Below are 18,938 nucleotides of genomic sequence, written 5' to 3'. Positions count from 1 at the left end.
CAAGCTCACTTAAAGGAGATAAGTTTTTTAGCATTTAGAGTACCAGGAATAACATTTTAGATGTGAATAAAGTAAAACCGATCTTACAGCATCCACTGCAGTCTGTAAACATCTTCAGTTAGTAATGCGGATTGGATTTGATCTGCATGTTTCAGTAGATTTTGAGAAGCAAACTTCAAAGCACTGACTTTGTAATTATTCTAAAAATTCAGACAAAGGAGTTGAGCAGACTGGGATGAGGATTCTTAGTTTTGTTTAAGGCTAAAGGACACGCATAGGACAGTGAATGGCAAGGTGTGGAGAAAGACAGGAAAATGAAAATGAGAAAGAAAAATATAATTATAAAACAGTATAGGGATAGTGCCTGACATCAGAGTTTTGCTGCTGAATACAGCTGACAGCAGTGAGTATTATGATTATGAATGTTTAAGTATGGTTAAGAATTTCCTGTGATTTACTTTTTCTGTGGATGTATTGCAGTGAGGACTTAGACTGGCAAGTTGCTCTGTTCTTTGAAGAGCAATTCTTTGAAAAAATGGTGACCTAGAAATCAGCAGACATACCAAATGCTCACTGTTATTAAATTTACATTTCTTAAGGTTTATTTCGTATTTTTAGGTACTACTTTAAAAATATTAATGCTGCTGGTAGAAACTCTTAGAAGCTATGGAGGATTAGCGAATACGGATGCAATTTTGTGGTTGTGTTTTTGTTTTTCTTTTGGTAACAGATGGAACATATTAAAAATCTTGTAGTTGATGAAGATAATGAAGGATGCACTCCATTGCATTATGCATGCAGACAAGGTGTGGCCCTCTCTGTAAATAACTTACTCAGCCTGAACGTTTCCATATATTCTAAGAGTAGAGACAAGAAATCACCATTACACTTTGCTGCCAGGTTAGTAGTGCAACCTAGGCAATGAATCAATGCCATTCTTTCCACCCAGATTTCTTTAATATTAATTTCTGTGTTAATCTCCCAAAGCTATGGGCGAATCAATACATGTCAGCGACTTATAAGAGATATGAAAGACACAAGACTTTTGAATGAAGGTGATAAGAAGGGAATGACTCCCCTTCACCTGGCAGCACAGAATGGCCATGAGAAGGTAGTTCAGTTTCTCCTGAAGAGAGGAGCCCTTTTCCTCTGGTAAGTGGTGACAAGAGTCATCACCTTGTATTTTGTATCTATGCCTGGGAAACTATTTATTAGTGGGAAGCTAATACAAATTTCTGTCAAATATTATTTATGCATTATTAAGTATGTAAGTTGATGTCAGATCTTATGAGTTGTAAGACCATGTTTGTAAAACTAAGCTGACTATGGCTTGCTTCTGTCACACATAGCACATGGCTGGCTATAAAAGAAGGTTTCTAATGCTAGAGAAAGTGAGGTCTCTCTGAATCCAACAGAGAGAAGAAACTGACATTTTTGATGAACTGTAAATAGATGGAAAAAAATGTTTTGGAAATACTATAGTGTCAGGTTCACTAATAGGCTTGGGTAAGGACTCTCAGAATTGGTGGTTCATAGGCAATTTGCCTTGCACTCTGAAGTCCTGAATTCAGATCAGAGAGCCTCAGATCACTGGCAGTACCACATTCTGATAGGATTTTCAAAGCTTCCATGCCCACACCTGTAGATTCAGGAGCCAAAGCTACTAAAACTTCAGATTCCTGTTTCTAAAGTGTGGTATGGAGCTTTAACTTTCAAGTCTGGGCTTCCAAATCTGGGACAGTCTACACTGCAGCTACATCTTGGAGCTAAGGCCTAAGAGCCTGTTTGGAGCAGACCTTTTAGGGAACAGAAATCACCTATGTTCAGTGCTTACACACTGCTGAGGATCCACTCAATGGACTACCACCAACACCCGTTTTTCCACCATTCTTAGCTGAACTGGCCTGCTCAGCTAGGATAGAGGTCTTAATTAGACAATAATCCCAAATCCAGTTCTTTCAGAAGCTGACGAAACTAATTGACCCTGAGATGTGTAGTCTTTTACGCGTGCGTGCACACACGCACACATGTATATACACACGCATACACACACACATATATGTGAATTTGTGTGTATATATACACTTATACACATATATGTCTGTATAGATATTTAGGCTTAATTTAACCTTAAAATTGGCATTTTCTGATGAAATTTTCTGGAGAATTTTATGTGATAAAAAGGATATTGAGTTCCATTATACTAAGATGAAGTAAAACTAATAGGAATAAAGTTGTGTGCTTATACTGTTTTGTGTATTCAATATCTTTAAATTCCATAATATGGCCATGTCATATGTCACATCGGTTGCCAGGTATTCATTATAGAATATTATAAGCCTTTCGGTCATTAGAAAGGGACATCTGAAAAAAACAGACACAATCAGCCCATATAAATAGTAGAATGAAAAAAAAAAGAGAAGAGACCAAAATATTTATAGAGTTGAACATCTTTCTTCTGAGTGGTACATTGATAATCGCATAATACTTGACAGAAGACACAGACATCTCTGCAGTAGTCATGCCAAAGAAAAGGTGTTTGAGCAAAAGGAGTTACATTTGCCTTAATATTATGAAAAGCTCTTCCATTTTTAATTACTGTTTTTTATACCTGCTATATCTAAGTGATTATAAGGGCTGGACAGCGCTGCACCATGCTGCTTTTGGAGGATACACTCGAACAATGCAGATAATATTGGATACTAATGTGAAATGTACTGACAGAGTGGATGAAGAAGGGGTATGTATTCATGTACCATTATTTGTTTCTAGTCTATTGTTACTTGTAGAAAAAATGTATTGTTACTTGTAGGAAAAATGTCTATGATACCTTATTAGTAGATTTGTTTCACTATGAATTAATTTCATAATAATCTATTTTCTTTGGCAGATGTAAAACCCTTATATATTGTCACTGGTAACAATTGTTGCTTGAATTAATACATAAATAATGACATTCTTACCCAGTTCTTTTGAGCAGAAGACACAAAAATAGAAATAGTCTAATATAAAATAAAAGGTAGTATAAGTGTATTAGACACATGCATCTTGCCTCCCTAACACTGCATCAATAACAATGCAATTTAAGAGTGTAGTACAAAATCATTTTAGGAGCTCRTATGAGTTAAAAGGAACCCAACATCAATAGTAGCTCATTTATAAACTTTTTAAAGTCCACCTGTTCTGCACAACTATATGCAACAGATATGGTTCCCACCCTGCTTTGAAGTTTGGACAAAGGCAGTATCTATTGGGTCAAGACAGAGGACAGAGGATGGTCAGTTTAAAGAACAGTTCAATTGCCAGCATGGAAGAGATGTTGCTGACTGAAAGGTTGATGACTGAGAGTTGATGACTGAAATGTTTAGAATTACTAGATTAGGAAAAACTCTTGCTTAGAAATATATCAAACACCTATGCCTAGTTCTTAATTTTCCTCAGAAGTCCTGAACAAGTTGGGAAGGCTTTCCAAAGTAACTTTCAGTATGACTTGATTCCTAAAACTTTAAACRCTTTAAACATTGCCTTACTTTTATGCAAATACCAAGAATAAAATGCTCCTACTAAAGAGCTGTGCCTGCAGATTTTCTTGCAGATTTGTTTACACAAGCACATCTGGATATAGTTTGGAATACTTCTCTTCCTGATTATCAGATGCAGACTTTCTATATCTGGAGATACCATCACTTTTGCCTATTTGTGTCTCAGTTTGTTAGCTACAAAACTACAAGATATTAATGAATTTAATTCATTATTTGCAGCTGAGTTTATTCTTCCATTTTTAACGCTCCTATGGCTGTAGGCATGGGATAAAGAACTTCTTCATAATCTCTGTAAGAATCTCTATGAAGAGAATTTACTTTTTAATGCTGCTAGTAAAAGCATTAAGGACTTGCAACTAGGAACAGAATGTGGCTTTTCGATGTTGGAAAAAACCTGAAATATGTATTACTAAAAAACGATTCATATGGATGCTTTGTTTTACTACTCTTCTATACAGAACACAGCATTGCATCTAGCTGCAAGAGAAGGACATGCGAAAGCAGTAAGGCTACTTCTTGACTATGGTGCAAAAATTCTGTTGAACAAAGCAGTAGCTTCTTTCTTCCATGAAGCAATACACAATAGGAGGAAAGATGTAGTATCTGCTGTCATTCTGCACAAAAGGTAAGGTAAACAGAAAATGCTTTTTCAGTTTTATTTTTCACCATTTTACTTTTTTCTTTTTAATCCAGTTTAAGTTCTGAAAAGTTGTAGATTATTAAATATGATTGAGTGCATATTTTAAAATTCCAGAGATTATGTTGTGGTCTGAAAAGCCATTAAAAAAATGCTGTAATCACAATGAACAGCAGATACGTGGCAGGTTCCTTTTAGTGTTAGGTTGAGTGTTCAGTTTCTGTAAGAAAAACATCTAGAGGCCATGAGAAATAAATAATCCTCTCCCATTTTCTCCCTGTTCTCCCTGTTCTTACATTCAGAATATTGGCCTTTCATAGGTCAACACATACAGAATTTTAAGCACAATGGGTATAATTCAAGCAATTTGATTTAAAATTGTTGTTCTAARTATACTGCAAATATTTAAAATGTGGTAAGTTCACTGCAGTTTAGAATATTTTCATATAAGAATGTCACCAAGCCTGCTACGTCGCATTTCCAGGAATAAAATATTGCAGTGCTGTCTAATGATCATATTTTTTGCTAAAAGTTGCAGGAAGACAGGAAGTCTTTTACTGAAMTTAACCACCTAATATTGTAACCCAAGATTCCAGCTTTAGTTCAAGGTTCATATGGAGTACAAAGAAAGACATCAACTCTTGAGAAGGACTTAGCATAGTCGAAACATTTCTGTTAATTGATAGCAGAATTAAACATGAGTCATTCTTAGGAAGGCATCCAGATTATTACTCAATTACTTCCCTAACAGCTGATTTTCGGTTTGATGGAATATAARTGTATTTCAGACTGTGATTTACAGGATAATATCTTAAATAAAACTCAAATAATCTAAAACTAATCTTGTTTTAAAGAGAAGCGACTAACTCATTTTCCATTATTTCAATGCATTTTTGCAGATGGGAAGAAGCTGTTTTGACCTTCTCTCACTATTCTAGTGCTAATAAGTGTCCTTTGTTGGAAATGGTTGAGTATCTTCCTGAATCACTTAAAGTAAGTTTAGTCATTAAGAAATGACTACAAAAAACCCTCTAGTTATGTTGCATCTTCTGTCATGTTTTCCAAATGTTGTACTCACTAGAATGGATTATTCTAAAATAAAAATAATACGTATTCATAGATGAATACATTTAATTGTATTTTAATAATAGTTCCAGGTAGTTCAATTTAATTTCTTAATGTTAGGAAAAGGTCTTAATTTCCTGAGGTTAATGGAGTTGAATATAAAAATGATGCAGGTTAGCGGAGAATCAGATTCAAAGCCAATAGAGGTGTTTTCACCTTCTCGCTAAATGTTAAACTAATGTCAGAAAAACTTTTTGATTAAAATATCAAGTTACTTGATATTTATGTACATAAACACTTTACTTTTTACACTTGTAAACTAGTATATAGCCATATAGGCTGGGTAGGTTCATTAGTTAAGTCCTATGTGTAAGYTCTGGAGCTTCGTGTATTCATAAGCCGTAAAACCTGACTGAAGCATCACTTTGATTAGGTAGCTGCCATATTTTTGAAGATCATTTTCTTCAGATATGTACATTTTGTATTCTTTCCTAATGAATGTTATCAGTAATCACCTTAATTTAATTTTCTGTTCATCTTCAAAGCTCGTTTTGGATAACTGCATAATTGAGTCTTCAGAAGAAAAGACGAGTCGAGACTTCTATGTGAGTGGAGGGAAAACTTTATGAAGGCACAACATGTAAAAATTAATGATGATTTCAGGCTGGAATATGTCTCAATGTTCTCGGCAATATGTTAGTGGCAATAATAGTTAAGTTAGAAAATCATTAGTTTGGCTTTTAGCTACTGATACTGGACTAAGTTTTAATCTGTCTTAAATATTTTATGTAGKTACAAAAGAATTCTAATGTAAATTGGAATCAACTAATACTTTAATCCACTGATAACAGATTTTGAATCTGTACTTCTAATATTTGGCAAAAAAATCCTCAGTATTAGTATGACTTCTAAAATTTACTTCTTCATATACTGGCACCTTTCCACTATGAGTCTCTCTTTTTTCAGTAAAGCCAATAATTTTGTGCTCTTATTGCATGTGTGAAACTGAAGGGAACACATATTAATTTGTCTTGAAAGTTTGGGAATTGTATATAATACATATTTATAGGTGTATGTACAGGTGTATATGAATACAAGCATATGGATATATGCTTGTCAATGAGTATCAGATAAATAGAAAGCTTAATAGAAAACACAGGTGACTGATCTTATTTTATCCTTTGGGTTTCAAACTGCTTTGAAGTTCAGTTTCTGTAATCTTTATGCTTACACGTTAAGTATAATATTGAACTTGGGCAATTTATAGACTTTGTGTTAATTTGTGCAAAAAAGCTGGGTCTCAGACATTAGGGATGTTTCAAAATAATTGTAATTGTAGAAATAATATATATTTATGCATATCAAAAGAATACCTGTCAACAATACAACTGTCTTCAATAATTGACCAGTTACAGTGCAGGCTGGGATTTTTTGGTAAACTCTGCAAAATCTAAAGCACCTGTATACCTTTTATAAGGATAAGGAGACATGATATATTCTATAGTTATGTTATCTTTGCAACCATATTGAAAACCATCCAGTGGATTATTACATTGGGTTGTGTCCAAATCAGTAACAGAAGATTTGCAAAACTGCTATTATGTGTTTTCCTATTTATGTTATCAAATCCGTATAGTTTATAAGCTTTTCTTCAAAGTCAACATTAAAACAGAATATTGAGAATGATCTTTCTTAAAATATTGCAATTTTAAGAGATCTGTATTTTTTTTCTTTTACAATAACTTGAAATGACTGTTTATCCAGCTCGTAGTACAGTCATAGATGTGTATTTTGGTCTCGTGTTCACTGGCAAGGTGACTAACAATTACTAAACAACTGTGTTCTAATTATTTTGATGAAAAAGACACATCTTTTTTTTTTACAAACCTTTGTAAAATTAAGCACATTATGACAAAATTGATGATCTAGGAGTGAGATAATGAAATGTTGGTATCTTTATTGTTCAGATTGAATATAACTTCAGATATCTCCAGTGTCCTCTGATGCTTAACAAAAAACTAAAGGATGATGAAGACATTTTCTATGAGCCACTTACTACTTTAAATGTAAGTTCTTTATTTTACTCTTACATCRTTCCATGCTATCTTGTTTCAGTTAACATCAAGGAATTGGGCTTTTTTTTCATCGTAGTACTTCTTATCCAAATATTTTTCTCTATAGAGTTACAGTATATTGGAATAACATACAGAGTGAAGTTCTTATAATCTAAATAATAAGTAACATTTCTTTTAGGATTAGATAGAAATTCTTGGTTTATTTGAGCAGCTATTAATGTTTCAAGGGAACATACTGTATGTGCAGGTAGCACATCAAAGAAAACCACTCCTAGTCATTGTAGTGACTGTATTTGGGAGAATAAGGCAATGAAAAACTTGACAAAAACTAATTTTTATGTGCTTGCAAATTCTTTTCTTCATTTGCTAATTGCAAAATACTTTCGGTGCCTAAAACAAATTTTGCTGTTCTTACACATAGTCAGTCTATTCTCTTTAGCTCTGTCAGAACTCATTCAACGAGTGACCTTAATGACTTTCTTTGATCACCTTTTTGAACTTATTATTGGCAATTAGATTGGGTATGCTGTTTAATAATGAATAAATAAATATATTCTAGTTATATTTAACAAGAAAAACATGGTCATCTGCCATCTGTAACTCCCATCCTGAACAATCTCATAATTCTTTTTTTTTTGCAAAATATACTATCTTTGTAGAGTTATACTTTTTTAGCTTTTAAAAACGGCATCAGGAGAAAAGGTGGATGCCTTACTAGACAGATAATAAAACAATCTAATAATAGCTTTGGACCATAATCCATAAGCAAAATAATTTTGCAGTATCTTTTACACATTATTTGAATATTAGCCTAATAAAAAGTACAAAGGAGATGGTCTAGCCTGTTTTGTAAGCATTTTGCTCAGCTGTGACGTAAGTTTGATCATTTTACTTTCTTGTTTTGTAGGCCATGGTACGGCACAATCGCATGGAGCTACTCAGTCATCCTGTATGTAAAGAGTATTTGCTTATGAAATGGTAGGTATATTTTAATGTATATAGAACATAATACTACATGTCAGACTGAAAGTTGTCCACTAAAATACATACATTTTTAGTGTCAAGCAAATGTCTTTTGCGCATAATCATAAGAATATTTAAAATATACTGATGACTATCATATCAAATACTGTTTAGAACTTCAAAATGAGCGTTTGAGATTTACAGAGGAGACCACTGCTATGTTTATTTCTACTTTTATTGCAAAAAATGTAATACTGAATTAAAAACAMAATGAACAGTTTGTCAGAATGGCTAGTATGCTTTTGTCCATTTGCAACTTGATGGACATATTCATCACAAAACAACATTTGAAGAAATGCTTATTGCCTTATAGTAAAAGCATTATTTGGTATGAAATTTAAATCTGTACTTTTCTACATTTGGAAATTGTTAAAATTCTAACATTTTTACTTTCAAGGATGGCGTATGGGTTTCGAGCACATCTAATGAATCTAGGCATATATTCCCTTGGTCTCATCCCACTGACTCTTCTAGTCACCCACATACAGCCAGGAAGACCCTTGAATGGAACAGAGGTCTATGAAGCAAGACCATTAGAATATGAGGTACTGGGGTTTTCTATTAGTTACAATATGCTAGGATTTTTGTAGCAAGAGGCTGATTATTTAAATAATTTTCTAAAATTATTTATGATTTAGTTACTGTAGAAATAGAAGTGTATGTTTTTATACATTACATTCAGCAATAATTTCTGTAGATAAAAACTTTCAGTGCTCATTTTTAATCTCTTTTCTGGAAAATTCACTTTTGGTGCATGGTTATTTCAATCTTTTCCCTAAAGTGAATGTTTCTTTAAAGTTGAGTAAAAAGAATTAATGCGTATTTAGTTATGAAAGGACAGAAAACAATTCATTCTTTAGGTTTTTATATCTTTTTAATCCTCAACCAAAATAACTGGACATTGCATATTTTAAATTTGACRTAGAAATTGTTTCCATTAAATAAAATGCTTTTGAGCATTCAGATACAGTTTTATTTGCCCATCTGCATATTATTTTCTTTACAGGCTCAATATTTCTTCACTAGACTCATAAAATATGAAGCTAAGATAGAGAAAGTCTTATCGGTCTGTATATAGGTAGGAGTCACAGTACTAAGGAGTGTAACTGTAGAATGTGGCCATATATTGATGGAAAGCACCAAGAAAGGACTTTAAATGCATAGGATGTTTCCTAGAATCCCCATGTATAAACTTCAAAAGAATTAGGAAAAATTGTATTGTGCCAAAATGTAAATGACGTATTACAATTTTGGAATTACAGTGATATCTCAAAATGATGAACTTGATTAGGTAGCAGAGTACTGATGCATCGTACTGACTTTTGAATGTTTAGCTTTCAGTCAAAATTACGGTAGATGTGCAGCTACTCTGTAATAATTTATGAATATTTCATATGATACACATTCAATGGAAGTGAGGCTTTAGTTGAGGCCATAAGGAAAGCAAGCAAGGATGAACCCTGTCTCAGGCTATACCTACCCTCGTTAGCTACTTTGGGATTGTTAAGAGACAAAGCTCAAACTTTTTTTTCAGAAGCGGAACTGGGATAATTAGGACATTGTAGTGMCTGACGAAGTTAGACTTGCCAGGCCCACAGCTACGGAAGAATGAGGCTTTAGAAAAGAGACATTGATGCAACTGACTGGTGTCMTTTTTGTAAGTTTTTTCTTCCTGCAGTTAACACTAAGCCATGTTCTGTTATTTAAGAAGGCCAAATTGTCACTGAACTGAATACTATGAGACACCAAGAGGGTAAAACTGCAAGTACTGCTGTTTTTTGAACCTGTGATTACATCTCATACATAGTGTTACACTCCTGTGTCCAGTTGAAGAATGGGAGAGTCCTCTGTCTCCAAGAGGAATGTAGTGTATTCTGAGAAGAGAGTCTGTGTCATTAGCCAGGAAACTGTAATGTCTTGTGTTAATGGTGAGAAGTTAGTTGTGAGGTTAGCTTTTCAAATCCTCCATTTCAAATAGGTGATTATATCACTAAAGCCAAGGATTTKGGGGAAAAAAGGCAAGGAAGATATTTTAGAGTTCTAGGGGAAAAAAGACATACAACTGAAATGGGAACTAAAAATAATGTGCTAATAATTTCATAGTAATATGAAATAAGATAAACTCTTAAGAATATAAAAAGTTCATATGGGTATCCTGATATATGAAAATGTCTGGAGAAGCACATACCAAAGCCAGAACAGTACCTACAAGATTCAGAAGGACTGGCAGAATTGGAAGAATTCATGCTGCACTAAATCTTCCTGATGAAAGGCAAGAGAATGAGAGGAGCTGCTTAGAACAGACAGAAGTATGACTCAGGACTGATACAGTCTGTTGAATCATCAGAGACTACATGGAAGAAGCCCATTTGGAAGAAGTTCGCTGCTTGGCTGAGGAATGATGATGCCAGCCAGTGGAGGAGCAGTAAACAGGACAACAGCTGTAGAGGTGCTGCCTGAGAGATAAAAGCAAGAAAACTTATTTATATGCAGCCTCATACAGTGGAGGAGATGGGGTCCTAATGAGCCAGTAATGGGAATAGAATGAGGAATTCTATTTCTTTAGGGTGCACAGCATTATAGAACATTTGTACTATCCTCTTTCCACAATGGGGGAGATGCTGATATGTATTGCAGCATCATGGAAAAATAAGTGCTGTGAATTTGTGGTCTGCCTGTGAGTTAACSAACCCCTCATATGGGAAATCAGCTCTACAATTTGCTTAGTAAAGATGAAATTCACCATTGTTGTGAAGTACCTAATACAGGCACATATAACATACAAGTCTTTGTCTATATTGTTTGTAAGGAGACATCAAAGGGAACGCCATATAAGGATGCCAGGACTTCAGTTTAGGTGCAAAGAGGCACAGGATGTACTTTCTAGAGACTTCTGTTGCCATTGCTAATACTGCGATATGATAGTGAAGTTAGAGATTACAGATTTTGTCTTTACATTCATCTTGTGGCAAAACACTGAAAAAGTGACATAACTAATGCAATTTCAGTTCCCAAACTAGGATAATAGTAAAAAGGAAACAGCACAGCAGCTGTTTATCATGGGAATGCTGAACATTTCATATTTGGTTGTATTACTTAAACAATACACATGGCATGGGTTTCACTATAAACATTAGTAGAGCAGAATTCAAATAGCAGAGATATGTTAGCTTGCTTTAAATAATCTTAACATAATGTGTGGCAACATAATGTGAATGAAGTAGATAGAGCTTAAACGTTCATTTACAGATTTCTAAATTTTTTGTGGTCTGTGATTTGTGTTTCAGGATTCATATTTCACAAGGGTGTGTATGTGTTTAGTTTTAATTATGAGTTTACTGGGAATCTGCAAAGAAATATTTCAGCTCATTCAGCAGGTAAATATATACGGAAATAGATCTATAACACATTAATCAGAGAAYGTACTTTCACAGTAGTTTTTATTATATTGAAATGCATCTGATTTTTCTGTAATTGATCTGGAAATACCAATTTGTTATTACATATAAGATTGAAAAGAGAATTTAAGTAATATTATTAAATTCARCCATAAGTGATGCATGAGTTGTAAATATGTATTTGTTTCTCTTAAATCCTAGAAATTGAAATATTTATTGGATTACTCCAATCTGCTGGACTGGACAATTTATACTACAAGCATAATTTTTGTGTCTTCTTTATTTATTAATACACCAGCTCATTTGCAATGGGAATGTGGAGCAATTGCTGTATACTTGTCTTGGATGAACTTCTTGCTTTATCTTCAACGGTAACAAATATTTACATACTTCACAATAACATACTTTTATTATTTTCAGGCATCTTACACATACTAGAGGATCACTGATCAAGTGTGATAACCCTATTTCTGCTTCTAACTATGCAAGTTTTCAGATTAGGACCTTTTTTTTCTGATGAATTATAAACTAGGATTCAGTGTTTTTCACATTGAGAATCACATAACAATGGCAACTAAAGAAATAACATATATTTTTATATTATGTAGGCAAAACTGACATTATATGTTTTTAGGAAGTGTTTCATTGTATTGTACAGATTTTCTCATAAAAACAATCAACCCAAAATAAAAACACTATCACTGAAAAGGAAGTGAATTAGGAGAAATAGTTGTTATGGGTTATGCATAGAACAAAGTAATGTGTTCTATCATTTTGTAGATTAAGTGATAAACCACAGTTTTCTACACTCTCACTGTCCTAATAAGGAGCTATGATGAGTGAACTTATTTACTTGATTTATATAAGGTTTGTTTATTGTCATTAATGGTCTTAATGCTATTTCTGGTACAATAGTATCTTGAGGACTTTAGGAGATTAGGGAGGTGGAAAAAGTAGTGTGACCCTAGTGCTAATAAAACATATTTRTGTCTCATTGGGAGTGCCTTGCACAAAGATGAAATGCATTTGATCAGCAGAAACAGATTTGAAGCTATTCAGAGTTTAAAGATGACTGTATTACATATACATGAAGAATCAGCAGGGTGCCTACCACCCCCATTAGCAGATTAGCAGACAAACACAGCATTTGCTGGGTAATTTCAGGACCATTTTGTTGTAGTTGTGATGTTTAAAACCATAGTCAGGACAAGGTTTGTAAGCAGAGGTAATGCTGTAAAGACGTAGTATCTTTATGGTAAATCTTGTCTTGCCTGTGTGTGACTTTGACTAGTAAACATGCTTGATAGCTCTCCTTTGATATGTTCTGTGGGCAAAATGGGGGTTGAACCTAAACTGTAGAAAGTAAGTTTATTCATCCTTCCTTTCTTTACTAGATAAAATGCTTTCCTTTCCTGAACACTGGTTATAGGACTTCACAAGTTCTCTACTTACCATTTTTCTAACTCATTCGGGCTGCCTCTTCTGGAGCAACCTGTAGCTCCACTGACTTCAGTGTAGTTTTGCTTAATGTGTGCTAGCATAGGAGATTAGGCCTGTTTTACCTCCTGCTTGATCTTTTCAACTTCACACAGTGTTTCAGGGAGAAAACCCTATGGAGGGATTTTCTCATTTGCTACTGTTAACGGCATAAAATAGTCATCTGTCCCTGAATTTGACAGAAGACATAAATTCCCAACTTCATATTTGGGGAAAAGAAGCTTAATCTACTTTATGACAATTTATGTTTCAAGATCTGGTTTATGTTTAAGCCAAGACTAGGAGAGGTTTGCCAGAGGACAGACTTGTTGGAAATACAGGCAACTTAAAACTCTGCTGTACTCTTTTTCCTGAGCAGTGATTTTTTTTTTTTTTTTTTGTTCATTTGTTTTGTGTAGTTTGTAGTGGCACATTATCAAATGTAAGTCAGAGTTCCTGAAAAGAAAAATCTTATAAATCAGGTGTCTGGCTGATACATCCTGATCACAGTTGTCTTTTGTTTTGGTTACTAATTTACATTTAAAAGCATCAAAAATGGAATAATTTCCTAATACAATTTTGGGTACAGCAGTTGTTGTACTACATTGCACTGTCTMTGACTATGGACAGAATAAAAGTTATCCATGAAAAATACTATCTCTGAAAAGTACTGTTTTAGTGTATTAAAATATAAGATCCCTCAGTGTAAGCTTGTGATAAGTAAGACTGCATTCTTCTGGACATGAAGTTACAAAATGTCAGACCATCTCAGAATGTGTCAGAGATATATAATATCTGTTATCACACATGATAAGACATTACTGTCTTATGTATGTAATTGTAAGAGTCTCTTACTTCAGTATTTAATTTTGATTATCTTTCATATTCAATTATTTCCTAGATTTGAAAATTACGGCATCTATGTTGTGATGTTCTGGGAAATTCTAAGGACCTTGATTCGGATTGCTGTTGTTTTCTTTTTCCTGATACTGGCCTTTGGACTTAGCTTCTTTGTCCTTTTGGGTTCACAGGTTAGTTTCATAACATAGTTAATCTTTTAAGAGTGTAGATATTACCCTTTAATCGAGAATCTCAAAGAGAGATTATTTACAAATTCTGTAGTTTTGCTTTTTTATTGATTTTTTTTTAATTATTATTATTTTTGCAGCAAACATACAGCACGCCTCTGCTTTCTGTAATGAAGACATTTGCAATGATGCTGGGAGACATTAATTACCATGATGCATTCCTTGATCCATTACTAAGCAATGAATTGCCATATCCATTTCTGAGTTACACAGTTCTCATTATCTTTACCTTACTTATTCCAATCCTTCTTATGAACTTGCTAGTAAGTAAACTACTTATTAATATATAAAAGKAGTTATGCACAGGTTTATACACAGTATTAATATATAGAATAACTTAATGCACGTTTGTGACGTTTGTTTGTTAATTAACCAATTAGTATTTTCATTAAGTTATTTAAGAGTTGCCTTTCTTTTGGCTCATTTTTCTTCCTCTTTACTATTCTAAGTATTTTTCCATAGTTAACTGTTGCAGAGTTAATCTTGTATATCTTTAGGGAATAATTGTGACAGAATTTGTTCAGTTGCAAGGGAAAGCATGCAAGAAAGTCTTCACTGCCTCCTGTGTCCATCTCTAGAGTAGATAAGAACATGGACCTCTTCCTCTCTGTCAGAGAGGGGGAAAAGATTGTTTTAGGTTAATGGAAAGGTGCACAAAAAGCAGAAGAAAGCATTTTTATTCTTTCCTGAGGCACAGTACCTCTGGTGTCTCCTGCATCACTCTGGTTTTGCTCTGTCTCTGGTAGAAACATGAGACCTGAGACTTTAGAGGACTCTGGAGAGATTTTGAACCAACATGTTCTAACTTTGTTCTAACTTCATGCCAGAGAAAGATCCACACCTCCTCTGCCCTGATTTCTGTAGGAAAAAAAATGCATTGTTAGATTTGAGCTGCCATATTTTGTTGTGAGACCCTGATAGAAAAAATTGGGGAACCATGACTTTGAGAGGTACTTAATCCTGTCCCACCATCTAGACATAGCCTCACTTTAACAGTTCACTRTATTTTATCATCAGACCCTAGCACTGACAGAGACAAAAAAGCAAAGATCCAGATCTTGGTTGTACAGACTGTCTGCATCTGTCAGAAAAYTTTAACAATTTTCTTTTGTTAAACACAAAGAAATGAGACTGAAGAGAAAAAGATCAAAACACTCAGTAATAGAGAAAAAGGGAAAAATAAATAATTCATCCTCAGCCACATTCCACTGAACAGCAATTTTGGTAGTTTTGGTACAGTTTTTATATGAGGTAGGCAATGGAAACCAAACAGTTCAGGTTTCTTAGGATCTGTAGTGTTGCCCTACTATTATTCCTTCTGAGGTCAACATACATTTTACTCTTAACGTAACAGTAGAAATAAAGAACCACAAAGAACGGATGTTATTTTTGACAATTGTTTAAGGTAGCTCTTTARACAGATAGATAGTTGTCATTAAAAAAACTTACTAGGTTTCTTGATACAGATTTTTCAAATATGCAAGGAAGAGAGATATTTTCAGATTTGAGTAAAACAAAACTTATTTAACTTGAGTCATTTTGAATTCAAATATGAATAAGAAACACAATTAAAACCATAGACTTTGAAAAAAATAGTGTAATATTTCTTTGATCTTATTATGCGTTTTTAGATTGGTTTGGCTGTTGGGGACATAGCTGAAGTGCAAAAGTATGCGGCACTCAAAAGGATTGCAATGCAGGTAAGTAGCATACCATAGGAGCGACAACTATAGGAAGTAGATAACATTGTTTGAACGCCATCCAGATAATTAGCTTATTTAGTGTTAACGTCATAACCTACTTAATGTTGTTCTTAGCATCTCTGTAGAGCGGACTGGCAAACATGGACTTCCTATTCCAAATTTCATTTTCACTCATATGATTCACTTAAAGGAAGTGTTTTTAATAAGCAAGTGTATTTTTAAGGAACCTGTATACTTTGGAAAACTATGTGTATCTTAGATATTTTCAAATTAGCTTTTGTAAATATAGTGCTTATGACTTGCATACTGGGATTAGGGCTAGTTACATTACTTCGTAGAGTTTTCATTTTAAGTAACTGTAAATCTGCAGTATAGTTCTGACAAGTTTCTTTTTCCCTGTGAATTGTATATCAGACTTGACTTTCACAACTGGAAGTACACAAAATATACAGCTGTTAAATAAAAAATAAAGACTACTTCTCATTAACATTGCTTGAGAAAGTATCTGTCCTTTCTACTATCTTAAAGTTCTGCTTCAAGTCTGTGTTGTGGGAAGAACTGACCATTTGTAAAATTGATGCATATGTTTCCTGATGGCTCTGCTTTTTCTAGGAAGTTTCAGTGCCTACCTAGTCCTTGAGCAGAAGGAGGAGATGTATGCAGAGACAGAATGCCCAAGGCCAACAGTGACTCAGAAATAACTTCTCTTGGTTGATAGTCACATAATTTAAAATTGTGTGTTGAACTGGCTTWGTTTAAGCATATTTAAAGGATTCTCTTTTAGCATAAAACTGCATCCCAAGAAGTACCTCTTTTGCTAGGGATACAAATGACTAAAGCAGAGGTATAAGGTCAGTTCTTGAAGCAGTTAATGGTTTTTTACCTGTTGAGGTGTTTCACGGCCAAAAGAATGTTCAGAAGACATTGGATCTTGCAACATCAGACTGTACTATGAAATCTTCACTAAGTATGAGACCTTTCATAGGTTTACAGGATTATGGTTGTCTAAAGTAGGCTTGTACTTTGTATCTTGTTGTTTTGAAGTAATAGATACATCTTTTCAGTATTTCTTTGGCAATTTGAGAATGGAAAGGTAGCATCACCTCAGAAGGCACTCATAGAATACGCTTGTTCTGCTTGTGAGAAGACTTCTCACAGGCTTTCTGTAATCTCTGCAGGCTCTCCCATAACCCAGTGAAAGGACATAGCACAAGTAAAGATAGAATGATCACTCACTTTCTCATTATTAATTGATTTCAAATTCTGTGGATGTGGTAGTGGTATGGACTGAACGTTTCTGCCTGTAATTCTATACTGCACCCTATAGTATGCTAAACAGATATTCAAGCCATTATATAAGAGCTATCTCATTTTTGAATCCGTTTAGTTATAAGAGTACATATTTATGTGGAATAATTGTCCCTGCTAAGACACTCCTTACTGTTGTGATAGGAGAATGTCTCATGTCTGAGCTGGATGTTTCAAATATTATACCATGGTTTGCAGAGTAGATATCCTCTGAAAAATCTAGCAATAGATTTTTGAATGTAGTGACATGATGGTTATTTTCACATGATAATACGTTTTTATCCAAAGAGAATATATTGCACTCTAAATGGAAAATATGTTTAGGTCAATCTTCACACAAACTTAGAGAAGAAGCTACCATTTTGGTTCTTAAGTCGAGTGGACCAGGAATCAATCACTGTATATCCAAACAGGCCAAGATACTGTGGATTTATGGTAAGGAAATCTTAAACTGAGGAATTCTTACTAAAATGTAATATGATAGACTTACGTTTTGTACGTGCTCAGATTGCTAGGAATATTGTGTTAGTCAAAATCAATCATAAACTGACATCAGTGGAAGTGTGATAAAACTAGCCTCTGTGAAAATGATATATCAGTTTCAGTGCAGCATGATTTATTCAGATATATTTAATGTGTGAGAGTTTTCAGTGATCTGTTCTTTTATTAGGAGGCATGTTTTTTTTTTTTTTTCATTTCAACTCTTATTGGTAGACTGAATTTTCAGATTAAACGCATTTTGCAAAGGAAGTCTTTAATATAATAAAAATAATTTTATAACAGAAACTATTCCCAATTATAACACTGAATTGGAGACTGTTACCACTCACCTATCTGGAATTTTTAATCTATTGTCAAACTATAATATCTGATTTCAATTTAGTTGACCATGTTTTATTTAGAGTGTGTTCCAGTATTGCTTTGGCTGTGAAGACTCTACCACAGATGCACAGAGTACAGATACAAGTTTAGAATTGGAAGTTCTGAAGCAGAAATACAGGTATTCATGGTGTAATTTTATTACTGTGCTAATAAGAAGAGCCAATATTGCAAAGATACTCTTACTTAACAGTGTTGTAAGACTCCATGTTGCACATAAAAAGTAAAATTAAATGTACTAGTAGCCCTTAAATAAGGAAATAAGGCCCATCACTACAGTAACTTGATATTCTGTCATGTATTTTGAAATAATAATGTGGTTTTTATCCCAAGGCAGAAAAAGAGCATGGGCTTATTTGCTCATTAAAGTGAATTAAACTAAATGAGAAAAGGCACTTTTATTTTAGAATTAGAAATTTTCACATGGAGCTGTTCAAGACTTATTTTAAACTTACAGTTAATGTAATTCTAATTGGTGTGCAGATACACACAAACTGTGTCTCAAAGTGGTCAGATGGGGAAATCTACTTCAGACTGATTTACCAAAAATGGACTGCTGGCCTGACAGACAAATCATCCGTTTCCCAAAGCCTTGGAAGGAATTATCTGTAATTTTTTTCCTTACTCATCAGTATATCCATAGGAATAGTTTCAGAAGTATTTTCTTATATTGCCAGTATATTTGAATTGTTGGAGTTCAAAACGGAAGCTAGTGATAGTCAGGCCCGGGTGTATACCCGGTGT

General features: G+C 33.9%; 1 protein-coding gene across 1 annotated transcript in view; it reads left to right on the top strand.

Moving 5' to 3' along the window:
* Positions 1–18,938, top strand: part of TRPA1 (transient receptor potential cation channel subfamily A member 1) — a 37,020-nt gene that overhangs the window by 17,137 nt on the left and 945 nt on the right. Inside the window, exons 11-26 of the mRNA XM_085325079.1 lie at positions 731–900; positions 988–1,152; positions 2,626–2,740; positions 4,001–4,167; positions 5,079–5,172; positions 5,790–5,849; positions 7,212–7,310; positions 8,227–8,297; positions 8,740–8,887; positions 11,630–11,719; positions 11,942–12,111; positions 14,118–14,247; positions 14,385–14,567; positions 15,936–16,004; positions 17,640–17,750; positions 18,218–18,315. Coding sequence (XP_085181205.1) covers positions 731–900; positions 988–1,152; positions 2,626–2,740; positions 4,001–4,167; positions 5,079–5,172; positions 5,790–5,849; positions 7,212–7,310; positions 8,227–8,297; positions 8,740–8,887; positions 11,630–11,719; positions 11,942–12,111; positions 14,118–14,247; positions 14,385–14,567; positions 15,936–16,004; positions 17,640–17,750; positions 18,218–18,315 — 1,940 coding nt within the window. The remainder of the gene's footprint in view (positions 1–730; positions 901–987; positions 1,153–2,625; positions 2,741–4,000; positions 4,168–5,078; positions 5,173–5,789; positions 5,850–7,211; positions 7,311–8,226; positions 8,298–8,739; positions 8,888–11,629; positions 11,720–11,941; positions 12,112–14,117; positions 14,248–14,384; positions 14,568–15,935; positions 16,005–17,639; positions 17,751–18,217; positions 18,316–18,938) is intronic.

The sequence above is a fragment of the Rhea americana genome, unplaced genomic scaffold (assembly GCF_003343005.1).
Source record: "Rhea americana isolate MKP2758 unplaced genomic scaffold, rheAme1 scaffold_121, whole genome shotgun sequence".
NCBI classification, from domain to species: Eukaryota; Metazoa; Chordata; class Aves; order Rheiformes; family Rheidae; genus Rhea; species Rhea americana.
The sequence above is the reverse complement of the archived record's forward strand: the minus strand, read 5'-3'. Positions and strand labels throughout refer to the sequence as shown.